General features: G+C 40.3%; 1 protein-coding gene across 1 annotated transcript in view; it reads left to right on the top strand.

Moving 5' to 3' along the window:
- Positions 1 to 20,990, top strand: part of LOC127574538 (sperm-associated antigen 16 protein) — a 624,219-nt gene that overhangs the window by 57,803 nt on the left and 545,426 nt on the right. The window contains 1 exon segment of the mRNA XM_052023594.1: positions 12,899 to 13,032. Within this exon segment, the coding sequence (XP_051879554.1) occupies positions 12,899 to 13,032 (134 nt within the window).

The following is a 20,990-nucleotide window of genomic DNA, read 5'->3' as shown; positions in this document are numbered from 1 at the left end:
GCAGACTCCAAGGTCAGGCAACTGGTGAGCTTTGGTGGGGAATATGTTAATAGATCCTTTCAAGAAAAACCTTTTAGAAGTAACACTCCACAATCACCATTGTAAACTGTACACAGACACAAACTGCAAAGATAATGTATATTTCTCCCAAGAATCACCTGGAAAATTTGACCAATTTTACCAATTTATTATTACTGTTAAACATAAACAAAGGGATCATTCCATCAATTATATGATTTTTGGACAGGAGTGGATGCTCAGAAATGGGCTGTTAACTTGCTTCAAATACTGAATTACAGTTGTGCTGCATAATGTTGCAAAATACATGTCAGAACTTTTAGGTAAGGTGGGCTTCCCTTTCATTTTTCATGGGAAATAATCTTTTTACTATTGTAGTTCATCACTCTGAAATTAGAAATCAATTTCTATAAAAATGGTGCCAATTTTTTAAGCAAAACTGATGAACATTTAAATTCCAGTAACACATGAGTAGGAGTACCATTCAGGTCATCGACCTATTCCACTGTTTAAACAGAACATGACTGATTTGAACCTCAATCTATTTATCCTTCCTGAAGTATGATTTGCAGAACTAAACAAAGTAATCATGATAGCCTCTGACTACATAACTAAAGCAAAATTTTCTCACCTTTTTATATAGAGCCTGCAGATTAGTCCAATAGCACATCCAATATTAATAAGGCTATTGAGTATGCACCGTTAAATACTTGGTGCATTTGGAAGGCTTTCAGAAAGCCCAAGTTAAGTGTTGTGCACTATGGAGAGTCAGGCAACCAACATAGTGCAGAACCTGGAGCTGTGCATGCAATTATTAATGCAAACATTGGTCAACAGCCTGTAATGTAGTCTAGATACATCATCAATTATAAAATGGTACAACATAGCAATTGTTTCTGTTGTCCTTATTTTGACATTAAAACAGTGTTTTGTGTCACCTTGATGCTACTTGAAGTTCAAAGAATAGTTTTGTCCAGTTTTCTCATGTACTGCTGCACTGAAACTGACATTGTTGGTTCAGCATGGTGCTCCTAATTGATAATGAACTCCACATGACCCTTCGGCTCACTGCAACACAGAACCAATATCTTATGGTTGCAGTGCATGTGAATTTCAGATGAGGCAAAGGAAGACTTCAGATCTGACATTGAAAATATCCTAGTCTGCATTTCAAAAGAGGACAAACTGATCCTTCTAGGCAATTCCAACGTCAGTTTGGAAAGGGTTGTGAACCTCGGCAAGGAAGGAATAGGGAAGTCTAACTCCATTGGGGTTCGTCTGCTGACAAGGAAGGAATAGGGAAGCCTAACTCCATTAGGGTCTTTCCTTGACAAAATGCTTAGAATATGGCTTTGGCATAACTGCAATCATATTCCATGAGAGAGACAAGCATAAAGTATGATGGTAACATCCCTGGTCCAAATACCTGTTAGCTGATACCATTGGCTGAGTGAGGGACTACAAAGATGTTCACATCATCCATGCCATGGTGGGCATCCAGCTCTGCTGTACTGACTACTGCCTAATCTACCTAAGCAAATATATTGATCTGACTCCAAAAAAATCAGCCTCAACAGAATAGTTGCATCAAGAAGATCAATGTCATAGCTTTCTCGGACAGTGCCTCACAGACACCACTCAGCCACAAGAGCTTCAAATGTTCACAACTTAAGGGCTGCCTTGAAGTTCACCATAATTGGTACCTGTGAAGAGATTCTCAACTTCTCTACCCAGCAGAATAAGGACTAGTTAGATGAGAATGACAAGGATATTGATGAGTAAATCATCCTCAAACATGAGGTGTTCCTGGATTGGAAGCTCTACTTTTAAGATAAAAGAAAAAAAATACAGCCACCAGAAAGCAGGGGTCCAACAGAAAACCTTTGAGCAAAGGAACAGAATGGATGGAGAGAGCGCAAAAAGAATTTAGCAACTCTCCAACAGCCAGGACGTGTGTGGGTTCTTTAGTGCAGTAGGAGTCAGCTACTGTCCAAGTACCCAAGGGTCACCCCACTGAGAACCAAGAACTGGGATAAACTCATCAGGAAAGAGAGGTAGTCAGCACCCACAGAAAAGAACACATTGAACACCTCAACCACAACTCTGTCCTTGATGTGGACTCCCTTTACTCTATCTCATAACAACCCATTTGGGCCACCTTTGCTGCCACTCCTGACTGACGAGGTTGAATTAGTGCCCTAATTCAAAAATTACAACATTTTGGAAGCAGGCACCTGTTAAAAGTCCTAAACTTGGCTGTTGAAAAGCTTCAGTACAAATGCACAATCTTACCATCCACATTTGGAAAGGAGAGAATGTGCAAGGGAACCTCAGAGATGCTGTAATCATGACCCATCTTCAAGAAAGGGGAGAAGTCTAGCTGTGATACTACAGAGAGTCTTTCTGCTGTCTGCCACAGGGAATGTCATCGACAAGCTCCTCCTCAACTGCCTCCTCCTAGTGGACGAAGAACTGCTCTCTGAATTACAGTTTGGATTCCATCTGTCTGGGAGAACAGAGGACGCGATCTTCACTGTGCAATAACTTCAAGAAAATCAAGAGCAGCAGTAGCCAGTACATTGGTAACTTTTGACCTTTCTAAAGCTATTGACTCTTATCAATCAGCAGGAGATTGTGGAACACCCTTCAAAAATTCAGCTATCTGCAAAACTCTGTCTCAATCTTGTGTCTGCTCCATGAAGGCAAGTGAGCCATCATACCAACTAATGGTTCTATAACAGTGAAGACGGGTGTTAGGCAAAGCTGTATCATTGCCCCAACACTTAGCTCAATCTTTCTTGCTGCAATGCTGCACCTTTTGTGGAAGTGGAGTTAATGAGTCAACTTGTGATGACTACACCAGCACCAAACCCCAGCAGAGGAACTGCAGTATTCAGGTTACACTTATAATCAGGCATACTCTGGGGCCAAGTCCACAACTTTGTCATGTATTCACCAATGCATACAAGAAGGACCTTATATTCAATTTCTGAAATAAATTATGTCAATCTGCTCCCAAGGTACCACACTATGCTCAAACAATAAAGGTTCTTGGCAAGGCCCTGGAAAACATGAAGCATTTCCAATTTCTCAGGATTAGCAGGGACATCTTTACAAGGATGTGAGTGCAGTGTGTGAATATGTAGGGAAGTCTGAACTGCAGGTGAATACCTGTCTGCTCAAATTGCACCTGTGGACTGAAGGAAAAGTAGATAAAGTCTCCCGTCATTGAGTTTAGGTGACCTCCCAAATGCAGCATTGAGTTGCAACTGTGAAGTGTGATTAAGAGCAGCAGCCCCTTGGAATGGTCCTGAAGTAAAGGAAACTGAAGTTGATGGTGTCCCTGACCTTTAAGTGCAGAACAATCCAGGAATGCAGTGAGATTGTACTTGAGGTTGTAGCAGGTCTTGGTGAGGTCAAAGAATTCAGTTTGAGTGTTGACCCATTACATAGCACAGTTTCAGTGGAAATAGGATTAACAAAACCTGTCTGCTCTATGGATAAATCAGAATTGCTGTTTAGATCAGATCAGGTTGAAAATGTCACTGAAAACAAATTTTGCATGTTGTACTGCTGTTAATACTGGAAAATATTGTAGTAGGGAGAATAAAAATCCCACTGAAAAATGGGGAACCATATTTTCCAATGGGTACTTAGGCACCCAGAAATATGTGGAATATATTTGAAGAGCATTAAGGTGTCTAAGTCCCCAGGGCCTGATGGGATATATTTCAGGTTATTGAAAGAGGCAAGAGATTGCTGAGGCTTTGATGAAGATCCTTGTATCCTCACTAGCAACATGCGAGGTCCTGGAATACTGAAGATTAGCCAATGTTGTTCCTTTTATTCAAGAAGGGAAATGGGGATAATCCAGGAAGTTATAGGCCTGTAAGCCTCACATTCATGGTAGGGAAGCTATTGGAGAGGATTCTTAGCAATAGGATTTGTGCACATTTGGAGAAATGTGCCCTGATTAAGGACAGTCAGCATGGCTTGTGTGCAGGGCAGGTCATGTCTCAAACTTGACTGAGTTTTTTTTTAGGAGGTGACAAAGGTGATTGATGAGGGTAGGGCGGTAGATGTTGTCTACATGGATTTAAGTAAAGCTTCTGACAGGGTCCCCCATGGTAGGCTGATCCAGAAGATTAAGATCCATGGGATCCATAGTGACTTGGGAGTTTGGATTCAGAATTGACTTGCCCATAGAAGACAGAATATAGTGTTGAAAGGCTGTTATTCTGGCCAGAGGTCTGTGACCGGTGGTGTTCCGCAGGAATCAGTGCTGGGACCCCTGTTGTTTGTGATATAAATGACTTGAATGAAAATGTAGATGGGTGGGTTAGTAAGATTGCAGAAGATAGAAAGACTTGTGGTGGCCAGCCATCTTAATTCCCCTTCCCATTCCCACACTGACACATCTGTCCACGGCTGCCTCTACTGCCAAGTCGAGGCCAGACACAGATTAGAGGAACAACACCTTGTGTTCCGTCTTGGTAGTCTCCAACCCGACTGGATCAATATTGATTTCTCTAACTTACGGTAACTATTCCCCTTACTCCCCTCTGTTTCCCCCCCCCCCCCCACACACTTTGTTTTCCTTATCCTTCTGGCCCCATTACCCCTTCTCTTTCTCCTCCCCCACCCTCACGACCTGCCCATCACCCACACCTTTCTCCCTCTGGTTCCCCACCTCCTTCCCTATATTCCAAGATCCACTGTACCTCCTATCAGATTCCATCTTCTTCAGCACTTTGCCTCTTCCATCTATAACCTCCCAGCTTTTCACATCATTCTCCCTCTCACCTGGACTCACCTATCACCTGCTCCCCCTCCCCCCACCCTTTTATTCTGGCTTCTGTCCTCTACCTTTCCAGTCCTGTTGGAGGGTCTCAGCCCAAAACATTGACTGTTCATTTCCCTTCATAGATGCTGCCTGACCTGCTGAGTTCCTCCAGCAACTTTTGTGTGTAGCTGCAGAAATATTTGTGGAGTTCTGGACAGTGAGGAAGGTTGTCAAAGGATATAGCAGAATACAGATCAGTCACAGATAAGGTTGGAGAAATGGCAGATAGAATTTAATCCGGGCAAGTGTGAGGTTTTGTACTTTAGGAGGTCAAATGTAAGGGGAAAGTATGCAGTTAACAGCAGGGCCCCTTAACAGCATTAATGTATAGAGAGATCTTGGGGTCCCACTCCATAACTCCCTGAAAGTGGCCACACAAGTATTGGTTTTGGTTTATTATTGTCACTTGTACCGAGGTACAGTGAAAAGCTTGTCTTTGGTAAGGGAGGAGTATGGCATGCTTTGCCTGCATTGCTAGGGGCATAGAGTATAATAGTCAGGAAGTCATGTTGCAGCAATGTAAAACTTCGGTTAGGCTGCATTTGGAGTATTGTGTACAATTTTGGCCACCCCATTACAAACTTGCATTATTTCCCTTGCAGTATCAGAGGCTGAGGTGAGACCTGATAGGAGTTTATAAAATTATGAGAGGGTAGACAGTCAGAATTTTTTTCCCAGGATAGAAATGTCAAATACTAAAGGACATGTACTTAAGGTGAGAGGGGGAAAGTTTACAGCAGATATGCGGGGTAAGTTTTGTTTTACACAGAGTGGCAGGTTCCTGGAACAGGCTGCCTGGGGTAGTGGTGGAAGCAGATACGATAGTGAAGTTTAAGAGGCTTTTAGATAGGCACATGAATCTGCAGGGAATGGAGGAATATGGATCATGTGCAGGCAGAAGAGATTTAGTTTAATTTGGCATTGTGTTTGACACAGACATCTTGCGCCAAAGGGTCTGTTCCTGTGCTGTACTGTTCTATGTGCAAAATGTCTTTAATTAATTAATTCTGTTTTCAATAGTGCAGCACATCTTTTTGGCAATTTGTGAATGAATTTCAGGCCTTCCGAGTTGTTGTCCAATTTTCATCCTTTATAGTCAGCTTCATAAAAATATCTTACACTTAATCCCTTCGTGATTTACTTGGTTCAGGATAGGAAGAATTGCATATGACAAGTCTCACTCTTTCAGTTTGTGATTTGTCAAATCTTATTTTTATTTTTTCCATTTTCTCTCTCAATCCACTTTTTTTTTCCCTATTTTCATCATGAGCATAGATGGGCAATTAAAGATTATGATATGAAATTACTTAGAGTGAAAATGTTACACGTACAATGACTATTCAGCATAGATTAAAGTACAGCTTTAATATTAGAGTAATATCCTGTTCTTTTCATGACATATTGCCTTTTTTCATTTCGGGAAAACATGCACTGTTGAGAGAGGCATTCTTCATTGAATGGTGGCAGTGGGTTGCTTCTCCCTTGGCTGTCTAAGGAAAATCCAAAAAGAAACTAGTCAAGCTGTTGATTACTAGCAGGCATACTTTTGACAACAAGAATGATCTAAGCGCCAGAGTACACTTAATATATGTAACTGAACAATTACTCAATGCTAAAATCTATTTAGAACAATCTTGGCTTAGACCCAAACTTGTAGTTGTCATTGGGCTTTCTTACAGCTGTTAACATAGCTGACTACATGCAAGTAATTGCATTGGACTTGGAAAATGAATTATAATTTACAAAGGCCATGTGCAAAAAATACCTGGAGCAGGCTATTTTAGGTTTAGTCATGTGAAATGAAGTAGCATTAAGCTAAGAATCCTCAAGAGAGTAGTGATTACAAAGTGGTAGAGCTCCAAGTATATTTTGGAATCCAAAACCAGTGTCCTCAACTTAAATAAGGGCAATTACAAAGGTATAATGGTAGAGTTGTCTGGTTTGGAGTTGGAAAATAGTCTGAAAGAAAGGTCAATAGATGAACAGTGGCAGAAATTTAAGTAGCTATTTTAGCGTGCTCAGCAGAAATTTATCCAAATTGCAAAGAGGGATTCAATGAGAAAGGAACTTTTCCTGGTTGACAAAAGAAGTCAAGAAAAATATGGTTGACAAAGGAAGTCAAGAAAAATATTTAATCAAAATCTAGAGCATACAAAGTGGGCAAAGGTAGTGGAAGACCTGAAGACTGGGAATTTTTCAGGTACCAGCAGTGAGAGGCTTAAAAGGAGAGAGAAAACTGATTATGAGAGAATATAGGCAAGTAATATCAAAGAGCTTCTAAGGATATGTAAAAAAGAAGAGAGTAGATAAAGTAAGCGTAGGACACCTAGAGTCTTATTTCTGAGGAATTAATAATGAGAAACAAGGAATAGTAGATAATTTAAAGCAATATTTGCATGAGGAGGATACTGCAAATATCTCAAAGATACCAGATGAGCAAGTTTCAAATATCATAGAAGAACTTAGAGTAATCACTAACATGAGAGACAAGATATTAGGGGGGAAAAAATAACAGTACTAAAAGCAGAAACAGGACCCGATGGCCTGCATCAAAGATTTTAAAGGAAGTGTCTGCACACGTCATACTGATATGTGTTGGAGTTTCATCATGCAAAGGATGGTGAATCTCTGGAATTCTGTACTCCAGAGGGTTGTGGAGGCCAGATCACTAGATGTATTTAAAGCAGAGATAGATAATTTTGTTTAGAATCTCAGGGAATTGAGGGCTGTGGGGAACTGGCACAAGAGTTGAGGTCTGGGGCATAAGAGCCAGGATATATTGAATGATGAGACAGGCCTACTCCTGTACCTTTTTCCTTCTGTTCTTGTGTACAAAGTGTGGATTGCTAAAGTTTTGATTGAGGTGAGCAACAAGAGAAGTTGGAATGTCTGACCTCCTCATTCCAAATTATTGATCTAAGTTGTATGCAGGTGGTGCCCCAGCACTAATACCTGCAGCATCCCACTGGTCATGGCCTCCCAGTTTAATTATTCCAACACATTCTTTAATGTACCTTAACCAATTTTCAATCCACTCCAGCATGTTAGCCCTGATACTGAGCTCTAATTTTGTTCAACAATCTCTTGTATGTCACTTATCAAAGGCCTTTGAAAACCCCAAATGAACACATCAATTGGTTACTCCGTATCTACACTAACAGATATGTGTGTCAGGGTTTACAGTTCAATTATGTTACCAAAGAAAGCTTGGAGTGAAGGGCATTCACATCAAGGGTAGAGTTGCAGGTGAGTAATTCTTCAAAGAGTTCCTTCCAGTATGTGCTAACAGCCTCTCTGCCTTTGATAAGTTCACTTCTGTTCTTAACTATTATTGGAACAGTGGCTTGAGTGATTGGACCGCAGATGGCCTTGACGCAATTGAAGAATCCAAACATTTCATTGCTACCAGTGAGTTGCCTGGCTCTCCTGTGCTCTTTCCATTCACCATCTATTTGCTCATTCTCATCAAAGCAGTCCTGATACCTTCTCGTGTAGAAGCCAACAGTCTCTCACAGCTGATGATTATGACAGACTTCAGATGGTGAATACTGTAGCTTCTGTTAATTGGGAGTTGACATCTTGGCTGTGAGGTTTGGTCCAAGAAACACATGAAGTCCTTGAGAACATCAACATTAATTTTCTTGGACAACAATTCTTTTGTCACTGTTATTTGGGGACAAGGTTGGTGGTTATAGCCTAGTGAATTAGGCAGTCATAAATCTAATAGTCATCAGCACCTGTCATCGTGTGAATGATGTGAACATCTTTAGGGTGTCTTGCTTAGGCGATGACATAACCTGACAGGTGCCATTGCCTGGATTGGGTGTGCTGCTGCAATGTCTTGGTCTTGTCTCCCAATTGAAACAATATGTTGGTTATAAAAAGACTGTGCTGCAAGCATTTTGTCTGGTGGAAGATCCAGCTGGTTAGCTTTCCCTACTCCTTCCTTGCCAATCACATCTTGCTATAGATTTGTGCCTTTAGCTTTCAAGTTGGAAGGAGATGACTGAGAAGAACCCTTCTGTGTTACAGGCCAGTGTTTTTTTATAAGAGTAAAATAGAAATCCTCCTTGCCATATCCATATCTTCCTTAATTAGGACATATGGCTAATGATCATGGCATGCCAATTCTGCATTAGAATGAGCTGGAAGGTCATGAGGAGTTCACTGTTTTCACAAGAGCTGCTGAGACAGACTAGCTTTTTTTGATGGTGAAGTTCACTTCATGATGACAACATTCCTTTTTAGGTTTGTCCTTCCAGGAAAAGGTGTATCCCCAGCTTGTTCTTTGAACTAATCATCTCCTGCCCAGGGTATCTCATTCAGCGCACTGATGTTTATGTCAAAACTTTTGATCTCCCAGTCTGTGATAACAGACCAATGTTCATGTCTGTTCTGTAGGATTTTGGCATTCTATGTCTCAGCTTCATATTGAGGAGTGCAAGTTGCTAGTCCAGCTCCGTTGCCACCCCTGGCCAACAAGGTGGCAGAAAGGCCTTCCACCAACCAAAATGCGACAAAGTTTTTGGAGCAGGCTCTATCCTGCTGAAGCTTTAAAACCTGTCTGTGAGGAACAGTTACACATTCAGAACCTCATCTCTGAGATCTGGAAGGAGGAGGACATCAGAGTGATGTAATAATGAAAATCTTCATATTGGGAGACTCATCCACTGCAATAACTACAAAGGGGTTTCCTTGCTCTCTGCCATGGGGAGTATCATCAGCAGGATCTTCTTCAACTATATCCTCCCAGTCACTAAAGAGCTTCTCCGTGTCACATTGTGAATTCCATCCATCTAAAGGTACAATAGATGTGATCTTCATTGTGTGACTCCTCCAAGATACATGTAGGAAGCAAGCATCAACCATTACACCTGGCCTTTATTAGCCTCACCAAAGCCTTGGACCACTATTTCTTACATCTCAAAATGAAAGCAATATGGACGATGAAATTTGTCACAGAAGCTGTCAAATTTTTAAAGACCTTCACATGAAGAAACATTTAAAACCAATTCATTATTAAAAATAAAATGTTATTAGTCTTTAAAAGGCAAATAAAATCAACAAAATACCAACATGTTTTTAAATAATTAACAAATTAAATAGAACATGAATAATAGCAAAAATATTTTCCCTACTTTTTCCACATTTGTATAAAAGTATTGAAAACTACCAGTTCTAGCTCTAAGAAATATCAGCAGTTTCACGCACAACTGCTAACAAAATTCAGTAGAAGTCCAGTCTTTCAAGAGTTCTAACACTTGGCAACTACACGTGTTGGAAATTACATGTCCTTACAAATACTTATTCACCAAATCTTGAGCCAAACAAGTTTTTTTTCTTTTACCGAATTCTGGTCTATTATATGTCCCAAAATTAAGACTTGGTCCTTTTGAAGTCGTGGGTTGATAATTCTGTTCTTTCTCATGACCATTTGACCCACTGCATTTAGATCCTCCTTCATGGAAAGATAGTGTAGACAAAAGTAAATGTCCTGATATCTGCAAAGGATTCCCATTCCACTTGTTGAGACAAAGCCACAAGCACCACTAGTTTGTACCTCACAATTAGGTAATACCTCTTTCCATAATGTCCTCACTTGTTCAACTGGTCATAAATATTTTGATTACCAGGCCTGTAATCATCTTAAAGCATGTAGTTGCAAAACTCTAGCCAGCAGTCTTAATTTTCTGAAGCTAACGTAGGAATGTATAAATATTGAAGTACTTCAATGCATTCTTTCATTCTCAATTGTGAATAATATTTTGTTTAATGTTAGTGTGGCTTCTACTCATGTAATTGATGACAATCCATGTTCCATTCTGATTCTCTGCAAATCCTGCATTGAATTCAATCAAACATGGCACCAACTTCTAGAAAATCTGGAGAACAACTAGATTGGAAAAGATTTGGTGCCAAGCAATTTGCTTCTACCTGCTCTGGTACATTTGTGTTGGATTACACTTTGCCAAATACAGCATGTGCATAGGATATAGTCACAAATGGGGCAATTTAACTTCTTCAGCATAAATTCCCTGGATTTTTTTGGTCATGTTCACTCAAGGCTGTCACTTACTGTTTAACTCTCTTTGGCCAGCTGACTAATTGTTGTATTTGGTGGCTGCCTGAAAGCAATGGAAGTCACAAGAGTGTTTCATGTCCCTTTTCACAAGTTGAAATTTAGGAGCCCAAGGTACCAAGAGAAAGTCTAATCACTGACTCTTGACATTCAATGACATTACTATTGCTGAGTTTCCCACCATCAACATCCTAGGGGGTCATCATTGACCAGAAATTCAGCTGGGCCAGCCACATATGTATGGTGGCTATGAAAGTAGATTGGAGGCTGGGTATTCTGCAGTGAGTAATTCATCTCCTGACACTCAAGTCGTTTCAGAATCCGTAATTTGCTAGTTAGGAATGTGGCTGGATGGGTAAGCAAGGGCAACTCTCAAGAAGCTCAACGCTATGCAAGACAAAGCAGCCCATTTGATTGGAACCCCATCACCTATTCTAAATATTCATTCTCTCCACCACCAGACTCGTGGCCTCCCTCATCAAGAAGCATGTAGGCCATAGGTGTATGGGAAGATCATCATCACTAAGTTCCTCCCAAGGCACACACCATCCTTTCTCGAATAAATGTTGCCTTTGCTTCATCCTCATTGGGTCTAATTATTGGAACACTCTACCCAACAATGCTCTGGGAGTACCTTCACCAGAAGGATTACAAATGTTTGAGAAGGCAGTTTACCACCACCTTCTCAAAGGCAATTGCGAATAAATATTAAACATTGCTCTTACTGGTGATGTCCAGAACTGTGGAAAATAAATAAAATACATGTTCAAATGCTGTGTTTGTTGTTCTGTGTCCAGTATACTAGTGACTATTATGGTGTTTTTTCTTATACCAGTTGCAAGCTGTACCTCTGTTCCACCCAGTTCAACTGCTATTAGGCTGAATACTAGGGAAAAGTGGGTAACCTGAGCAATTGAATCCTGGAACCTGTTAGAAACCTGGGTATGGACACTGACAGGTGGGAAATGAGGGCTCTGATTGAACAATTGAATGGCATTCTCTAATAATTCTGCTGCCTGGATAGAACTACATGGCGATCTTGAGAAACTGTGGTTTTGTGGGTGCTTTGACCTGGCAAAGAGACCAATGACTTGAGGCATTAATGGTGCATAGTCATCAGTTTTCATCCAAAGTTTAGCTTTTGAAGTCTGCATTTGAGGAAAGGCCAGTGAGTTCCCATTTTATGGTTCTTGAGTCATTTCAATCCCTATCTTGTGCAGTCATGCTCCATGAATATCCCAAAACAGAACATTCCAGCTGTTCTTCTGAAAACTATGCAGGACACAGCTATTTGAGATGCTTTCAGAAAAGCAAATTTCTGTAACTGTTAGCCTTTTCCTCTGTTGCATCTCGGCTGATGGACCCAGAAAGATAAAAGGGCAAAGGGGTTAATATCTCCAAGCAGTCCCATTTTTTCACATAGAATGTGCAAGAGAATGAGTTCAATAATGCTAGATGCACAAGGCTTTATCTGGTGGAGTTTGGAGCATGTCTTTCTTCAAGGAATTACCAATGCTGCAAAGCGCAATGAAGAATTTAAGGTGCCCCAATAGTCACAGTGGCCATGGGACTGACTTATGATGAAAGGGCATGCTTAAAACATGACATTATTCTTTATATCATTATAAGTTAACATGCTAAATATAGCTGGTAGGAAATTATTCATGGAACTATTGTTAGCAGTGTGCTTCTGACAAATCACAAATTAATATGATAATTTGTAAATTAAAGTTAATTGTGAGAACATGATGGTGATATAACATCTATTAAAATGTATGTTCATTGGTAACTCTTAATAAATTATAATGTTACTTGTGTTTGATGTGCTGGTACCAGAATATTGTTCTGAGCATTTGTTAACATTTTATTATGGCCTTTAAGGATGAAATTAATGTTCAGGTAATCTGTTTACCCAATGGATGAAGAAAATTATAAAATGCATATTTTTGTATTGATAGGATTCTGACTTTCCTATTGACACAAGAGTGAACCCTTACCTCGCTCAGATGAAAAGTACTCCCAGTAATTTGCTTAGATCAGGTGGATGTAAAATGACAAAGACTCTCAAAGTGCATGAACTGGCAGTGAGCTGGTAAGTACATATATATAGTCATTATCACTAAATTGTTGTATTGTCAGCATTCACTTGAGATTGTGAGATGATTTTGGAAGGTGAATTTTTACGTTGGAGCAAAACAAATGCATTTTCAGGTTTAAGCTCCATGGGCAAGCTGTAGGTACCAATTAAGGTTTGGCAATATTGGGTGGTAGGAAATGGGCTCTCATCTTCATTGAGTTATCTTGACATCAAATACTCAGCACATGCGTAATGTAAATTTCTCATGTAATCTTGTATAAATATTGATAATATGTGCTCTGTTTTTAGTTTAATGTTTTAGGGTGGTGAATTTTGTTGCCTGGAGTTACATTGAACTACTAAATTATTTACAGCATGGTAACTATGCAGATGAAATGTTTACAATATTGCAGACTTACAGCATTTGCTAAACACATTTTAGAATGTTTTAGGAAAATTGCAGCAGGCATTTTTAAAAGACCAAATCAGTGAAACTGTTGGGAATAAGTTGTTATCTTTTTATGTTCATCACATTAATGTATACCAATCTTAAACTGTACATTTATTTACATTATACATCTCTTATTCAGCTTTTTAAAAAAGTTTTGCCTAATTGACATACTTGTGCTTGTGAGATGTGCATTTTAAAATCTATTTGATTATCTTAAAGTTTTCGTCTAAGTCGGTAACAACAGATTGCTTATTGCCTCAGATTCAAAATTTCTTGCATTTATTACAAAGTATGACAAAATAAGTACAGTGCAGAAACACGTAAATGACCATAAAGGTCTGTATCAGTGTTTATGTTACACAGAAGCTTCCAACCCCACCTTTTCATTACAACCAACTAACTTCAATTGTTTTGTACTAAACACAGCTGTGATTATTGTTCCGCATGTCAAGGTTGTTTTGCCTTTTATATGCCAATTTCAATTCTACTCTTTAACCTAATTTTTGCACTAAGTTGGTGAAAATATGAAGAAAACTTGGACAAAATATTCTTTAAATAATACTACTGAGTAATTAATATAATTTGTATTACAATGCAGATGAAATAATTGAACTTACTAAAAACCAAAACAGCTGCATATTGTGTGTGATTAAACTGATCAGTAAATGTAAAAAAAACTATACTGAGAATAACTGAAAAATTGGCAAAAATTTCTTTGAGCCATTGACATTTGTATTCATGCAATAAAAACAACTTGTACATTGGGTCAATTGCTAGTAAATGAATAAAAAAGTAGAAAATTAAAATTCACTATTAACATATTAATGAGACAATATTGGGAAAGTAAGGAAAACATAACTGCAGGATTTGTGTAAATGGACGCTTCATGGTTGGCACAGACTTGGACCCAAGGGCTTGGTTCCATGCTATATCGTCATGCCGCTTTTATGATAGGGTTGCACTAGAAAATTAAGCAGCAATTAGTTTTGGCTAAACAGCAGATACTGTACATTTCCAATAAACACTTTTACAAATGGCATGAAACTGATCTTTGTGATGTTTCATGCTGCAGGGTAGAAAATTATGTAGCACCAGTATGAGAATCAATTGCAACAGGGGTAGTAGTTGAGAGCCTAGAGGCCAGGGGTATCAGGAGATAAGACACTCAACGCAAGTTACCAAATCTTTAATTCTGTCACGTAATCAACTTTACGTGGCCTTCTCAGTTCGATTCCTGGTTTAATGGTTGTGAGAAGCTCAGAGAGATCAATGCCATTGAATGTCAAGAGTAAGTGGTTCATTGAAGATGGTTATTGCCTAATTCTAGTTTGGCGTGGTACTTTCTTGCTCTTTACCAGCCCATTCCAGGTCCAGGTCTTGGTTCATGCGAGAATGGGTTGCTTCTGCATGTGATAAATTGTGATTAGAACTTTATACTTTGAAGTTATTAACTAAGAGCCCACTCCTCATCTTGCTGTTGAAACAGCTGAAAATAGTCCAGCCTAATTCACTGCTCTGTCAAAATACTGCTGCGAGTCCAGAAGCTTAAATGATTGCCACCAATGACTGGAATTCTCTTACTTATGTGATGGGTTTGACTATTTCCTTGTATGCTGGGCCCTCATTTGTAGCATTATTATTGGGCTCCATGGCTCCACATTCAGTCAAGCTCTGCCTTAATGTTAAAGGCACCTTCCTCATCTCCAAAATGCAGCTCCTTTGTCCATGTTTGGAGCCAGGCTGCAATGAAGGCAGTAACTGACTGAACCTAAACTGAACATTGTCGAAGCAGTTATTCTTCAGTAAGTACTGCTTGACAGCTCTACTGACTTCTATTTCCACACTGTGCTCATGCTTGAGTGTACAATAATGGATAATTGGACAAGTTGTATCTCTTGTTTTTGTGAAAGGGCTGTAGCTGGGCAACTTTCCACATTTTCAGAAGGACATCAGTGCACTGAAGTAATTTAGCTAAAAGCAAACAAATTCAGGCACAGGAATTCTGGAGTGTAGGAGATGTTGTATGTTGTTGCAGCCACCTGGTGAGTTCAGCTACAGCCAAGTTATAGTCAGAACTTGCTTTCTTAATACAAACTTCATAGGGATTTATTTTCACCTTCTTAAATTGGACATTGTCGCAGGACAATGTAGCTTCTGTAGTTGTATTGCATGCACCAGATTCTTGAAACAGAATTCTATTCCAGATTGTGTCATAGGAGAACATTACCAGGCAGATGGAGAAAATGATTTATAGATGTGCTCAAAGCTGCCATGTGAAATACAACATTCCTACTGACCTGTGGGAACCTCTGGCCCATGACTACTCAAAGTGGAGGAGTAGTATTTGAGGTGGTATTGAGAACCATAAGCCCATGCAGAAACGCACAGAAGCCCTGGGTAAGTGGCAGAAGGAGCACACCACCTCACAAACTAGCTACCTGTCCACCCTGTCAGCCGCATTTTGCCCCATCTGTAGAAGAGTATTCAGTTTCCATATTGGCCTTATTAGTCACCTCAAAACATACAAAATCAGAGTAAAAACCTGTCATCCTTGATCCTGAGGGACTGTCAAAGAAAGTGAAGAGGAAGATTGCCAAGTGCAGATCAAATGAATTGTATTCTAGTGGTCTGCAAAAAAGTTGCAACTTAATGGGGAGTGCTGCCAATTTATATGGGCCGAATTGTGCTAGCTGAGGGCAGTGGTTCCATTGGAATTCATCCATTCTCACATGTCATCCTGATTTGAGCACATCCAGCTATAAGTCTACTCTGTTACTGGACTTCCTGAGGCACTGAGAGCAGAGCTCAGGCTCACTGGGTTTGCTGCATTATGTTAGAGAATCTACTTCTTGGATTCCACGCTTATCAGACCTAGTACACAATTGAAGACCTCACTCATTTAAATGGGAATTCTTGGCCTGGAGAAAAGCAAACGTATGTGATTATTTTTAAAAAGTCATTTTTCCTTAGTGTAATGATTTTATTTATTAATGCTTTAATCTGTTTTTAGTTAATCTTTTAAAATTTATAGCGTTATTGTTAGTTTGTTTTACTACTTGCATCACTATAGTTTTTAGATGTTCAAAAACTAAACTTGAATATATGGTGTTCACTTGTGTTATCAAAGACATTAACAAATATGATCATAAACAAATATGATCTAATAAATATAACTGAGGTATCAGCACAACTTCTTTTGCTTCTGGTTCTGATTTGCCTCTATTATTATTGTTATTATTATTTATTATTATTAGCATCATTATTTATTAGCTTATGTAGTGGATTTGGCCAAACTCTGCCAAAGTGGCAGCAATCACTTTAATTCCATCAGCCTGCCCTTAGACTTGAACAGGGGGCAGTTGATGAAGTGAGCAATTGTCTGAACCATCCCATGTTTGTACAAGGGATTATTACAATTTCCCCATTTGAACTATTTTTTTCATTGCACCTGTGCATACATGTACTTGTGCATATGACAATAAACTTGACTTTGATTTTGACTAGAGTTCACAATGGATATTCCTGTAAATGTCCTTCTCATTGAAGCAACTAGTTAGCCACCTGCTCTTGGTCTCGGCTGTTCAGTAGCAAAATACTGCCAACCAGCATCACATTTGATCAATATCACAGCTGCATATTGGACAATGCCATTTTGGACATAGCAAAGCCAAGGTAGATTTAAATTTTGTGAACCATTAATCAGGAAGGAGTTTGTGGGCAGATCTGCTAACCACAATTCTGTCTATTTTGTAATAGCTGAAGTATTTGGTGATTACAAAGCAGCCATATGGGATGACAAATTGTTGTACTGATATGTAGGGGAAGAAAAATGTCTGAGTGAAGTGGCAGAACTGGATATTGTGCAGTCTAGCTACAGGTTTGCTGACACAATCTTGCATCTGACCTTAAGTAATGGCATATTGTAAATTACAGTAGCCGAATAAGAGGAGTGGGACATAGGTTCCTGACATGTGCTGCTTGATTTCACTGAGTTGGACATCATCTGTGATGTTGATCAAATGTGATGCTGGGTGGCAGTATTTTGCTACTGAACAGCCGAGACCAAGAGCTGGTGGCTAACCAGTTGCTTCAATGAGAAGGATATTTACAGGAATATCCATTGTGAACTCTAGTCAAAATCAAAGTTAAGTTTATTGTCATGTGCACAAGTTCATGTATGCACAGGTACAATGAAAATTTTACTTGCAGCAGCATCACAGACACATAGCATTGTATAAGCAGCATTCACGAGAAAAACAAATTAAACATAAGTTATACACAGTTTCTACAAGAAAGAATACACTTAGAACAAATAACAAACAGACCATTTTAGTGCAAAGTGATGAAAGTGGTAACAGTGTTGCTAAACTGTAGTGATTAGGGTTTTGCCAATTGATTCAAGAACCAAATGGATGAAGGGAAGTAGCTGCTCTTGAACCTGGTGGTATAGGACTTCATGGTTCTGACCTCCTGCCCGATGGTAGCTGTGAAAAGATGGCATGGCCTTGATCGTGGAGATCTTTGATGATAGATATTGCCTTCTTGAGGCAGCGCCTCTGTAGATACTGGCAATGGTAGGAGGGATGTGCCTGTGATGTATTGGGCAGAATCCACTATTCTCTGCAGCTTCTTGCATTCCTGTGCATTTGAATTGCTGTACCAGACAATGATGCAACCAGTCTGGACATTTTCAACAGTACATCTGTAGAAGTTTGTTAGAGGGTTCAGTGACAAGCCAAACCTCTTTAACCTCCTAAGAAAGTAAAAACGCTGGTGAGCTTTCCTTACGATTGCATCTATGTGCTGGACCCAGGACAGGTCATCTGATATGTTAATGCCCAGGAATTTAAAGCTGCTGACTCTCTCCACCGCTGAGCCCCCAGTGTAGACTGTCATAGGTTTGCCCTCCTTCCCCTTCTTGGAGTCAATACCCAGCTCTTTTGTTTTGCTGACATTGAGCAAGAGGTTGTTGTTGCAGCACCACTCAACCAGGTGTCCTATCTGGCTCCAGTAAGCTGACTCAGCATGACCTGTGATTCATCCAACAACAGTAGTGCCATCAGCAAATTTGAAGATGGCATTGGAGCTGTGCTTAGCCACACAATCAGGTGGGTATAGAAAGTAGAGCAGGGGCTAAGCATGCAGCTTTGAGGTGCACCTGTGTTGATGATCAGCAGGGAGGAGGTGTTGTTACCAGTCCTCACTGATTGAGGTCTGCCGATGAGGAAGTTGAGTGAGTTACAGAGGCCCACGTCTTGAAGCTTGATGATGAGTTTGGATGGGATGATTGTGTTGAATGCCGAGCTGTAATCGATGAACAGCAGTCTGATGTATGAGTTCCTGTTGTTCGGATGATTCAGAGCAGAGTGAGGAGTCAGAGAAATCACATCAATTGTTGACCTGTTGTGGCGGTAGGCAAATTGGAGCAGATCCAGGTCATCTCCTGAGGCAGGAGTTGATTTGTGCCATAGCAAACCTCTTGAAGCACTCCATTACGGTTGATGTAAGTGCGACCAGATGGTGGTCATTGAGGCAGGTCATCACGCTCTTCTTGGGCACTGGTACAATAGATGACTTTTTGAAGCAGGTGGGAACCTCGGACTGCAGAAGTGAGAGGTTGAATATGTCCGTAAATACTCCAACCAGTTGGTCTGCACAGATCTTTAGTACTCAGCCAGGTATGCCATCTGGACCAGATGCCTTTCGTGGATTCACCCTCTTGAAGGATGCCTGGATGTTGGCCTCAGAGACTGAGATTATAGGGTCATCCGGAGATGTGGGTGCTCGTGTGAGTGTGTCATAGTTCTCCCTATCAAAGTGTGCATAAAAGCCATTGAGCTCATCTGGAAGTGATGGAACATTGCCACTTATACTACCCAATCTCGCCTTGTAGGAAGTTATATTGTGCAAATCCTGCTACAGCGGTCGAGCGTCCATCTGAGATTCAAGTTTAATCCAAAATTGCCTCTTTGCACTCACAATGGCCTTCCAGAGGTCGTACCTGGACTTCTTATATGACTCTGGGTCGCCAGCCCTAAATGCTTGAGGTCTAGCCCTCAACAGACTATGAATCTCCTGGTTCATCCAGGGCTTCTGGTTGGGGAAGACTCAATGTTTTCGTGAGTACACACTCGTTCACACATGGCCTTATGAAATCAGTGACGATTGTGGCATATTCATTTAGGTCCATTGACGAATCCTTGAACGTGGTCCTGTCCACTGACTTGAAGCAATCCTGAATTTGCTCCTCTGCTTCTGCCATCCAGCTCTTCATCATCCTCTTCACCAGTGCCACACTCTTCAATCTCTGTCTGTACGCAGGCAGAAGAAGCACAGCTAGGTGATCGGATTTATGTTTTTAAGTGTGGATTTGAGATTTGTGGATTTAAGTGCGGCCGAGGGATGGAGCAGTAGGCGTTCTTGATAGCGGTATAGCAGTGGTCGAGTGTGTTGAGTCCTGTAGTATTGCAGGTGATGTGTTGACAGTAGTTAGGCAGAGGTGACTTCAAACCCACCCGATTAAAGTCTCCTGCCACGATGTCACAAGCACTGGGGTACGCCGCTTCTTTCTTGTTGATTATAGCACCTAGTTCCTCAAGTGATAGCTTGATGTCCGTCTGAGGTATGTTAACAAACCTATGAATGCAAGGCAGTTATCAAATATTTTTTTCTGATTTAACTGGCAGATTATAGAGTTCTTTCTCACTGTCATGTCTATATATAATCCACACCTGGGTAGTAAGCGTAAACTAGTTAAGCTGGGATATTTAACTGGAGAGAGATCTCTAAGAATGTAGTCTATAGAGGATCATCACCTCTTGACTACAGTTGACAGATTTCTTGAGATGGCAATCTTCTGCATGGTTATGCATAGGATATATTGAAGATTTCAGTAAGTGCTCCATCTTACTTCAGTAAGATTTCAGTAAGGAATCTTGATCCTTTTAGGAAGTACCAACCACTTCACTCCCTGAACATCAGTAGAATATGGAATCATGAGCAGAAAACAAGCATGGTAAACTAGAGAGCTCCTTTATTCTTAGGCAGTTTGTTGTGCCCGCCATGTGTTGGCCTAGTAGTGATTCCTGGTGGTAAAAGCCTATACTCTGAACTCCTGGCTCCTGATGACAGCAAGTGTACCAGCAAGAAGAACAGAGGACTCTTATTATAAGATCCATTCAATAACCAGGAACAATGAATTGAGACGATGACTATTACCTTTGGGGAGACAAAAGTCCGATCTTCACATTAAAGGTGCCTTCCATTCTGTTGTACGGCACCACAACCGTTCTAAATGGGGTAGACCCAAAACGTATCTAGCAGCTCAAAACTGGGCACTTGTGAGGTGCTATGGACCATCAGCAGCAGGTACTTCCTCAGGAGGCTAAAGAAATTTGGTTTGTCCCCTTTGACCCTCACCAACTTTTACTGATGCACCATAGAAAGCATCCTATCAGGATGTATCACGGTTTGGTATGGCAATTGCTCCGCCCAAGATCGCAAGAAGCTGCAGAGAGTTGTG

Source organism: Pristis pectinata, chromosome 1 (genome assembly GCF_009764475.1).
Source record: "Pristis pectinata isolate sPriPec2 chromosome 1, sPriPec2.1.pri, whole genome shotgun sequence".
Classification (NCBI taxonomy): Eukaryota; Metazoa; Chordata; class Chondrichthyes; order Rhinopristiformes; family Pristidae; genus Pristis; species Pristis pectinata.
This window is presented reverse-complemented; position numbering and strand designations above follow the sequence as displayed.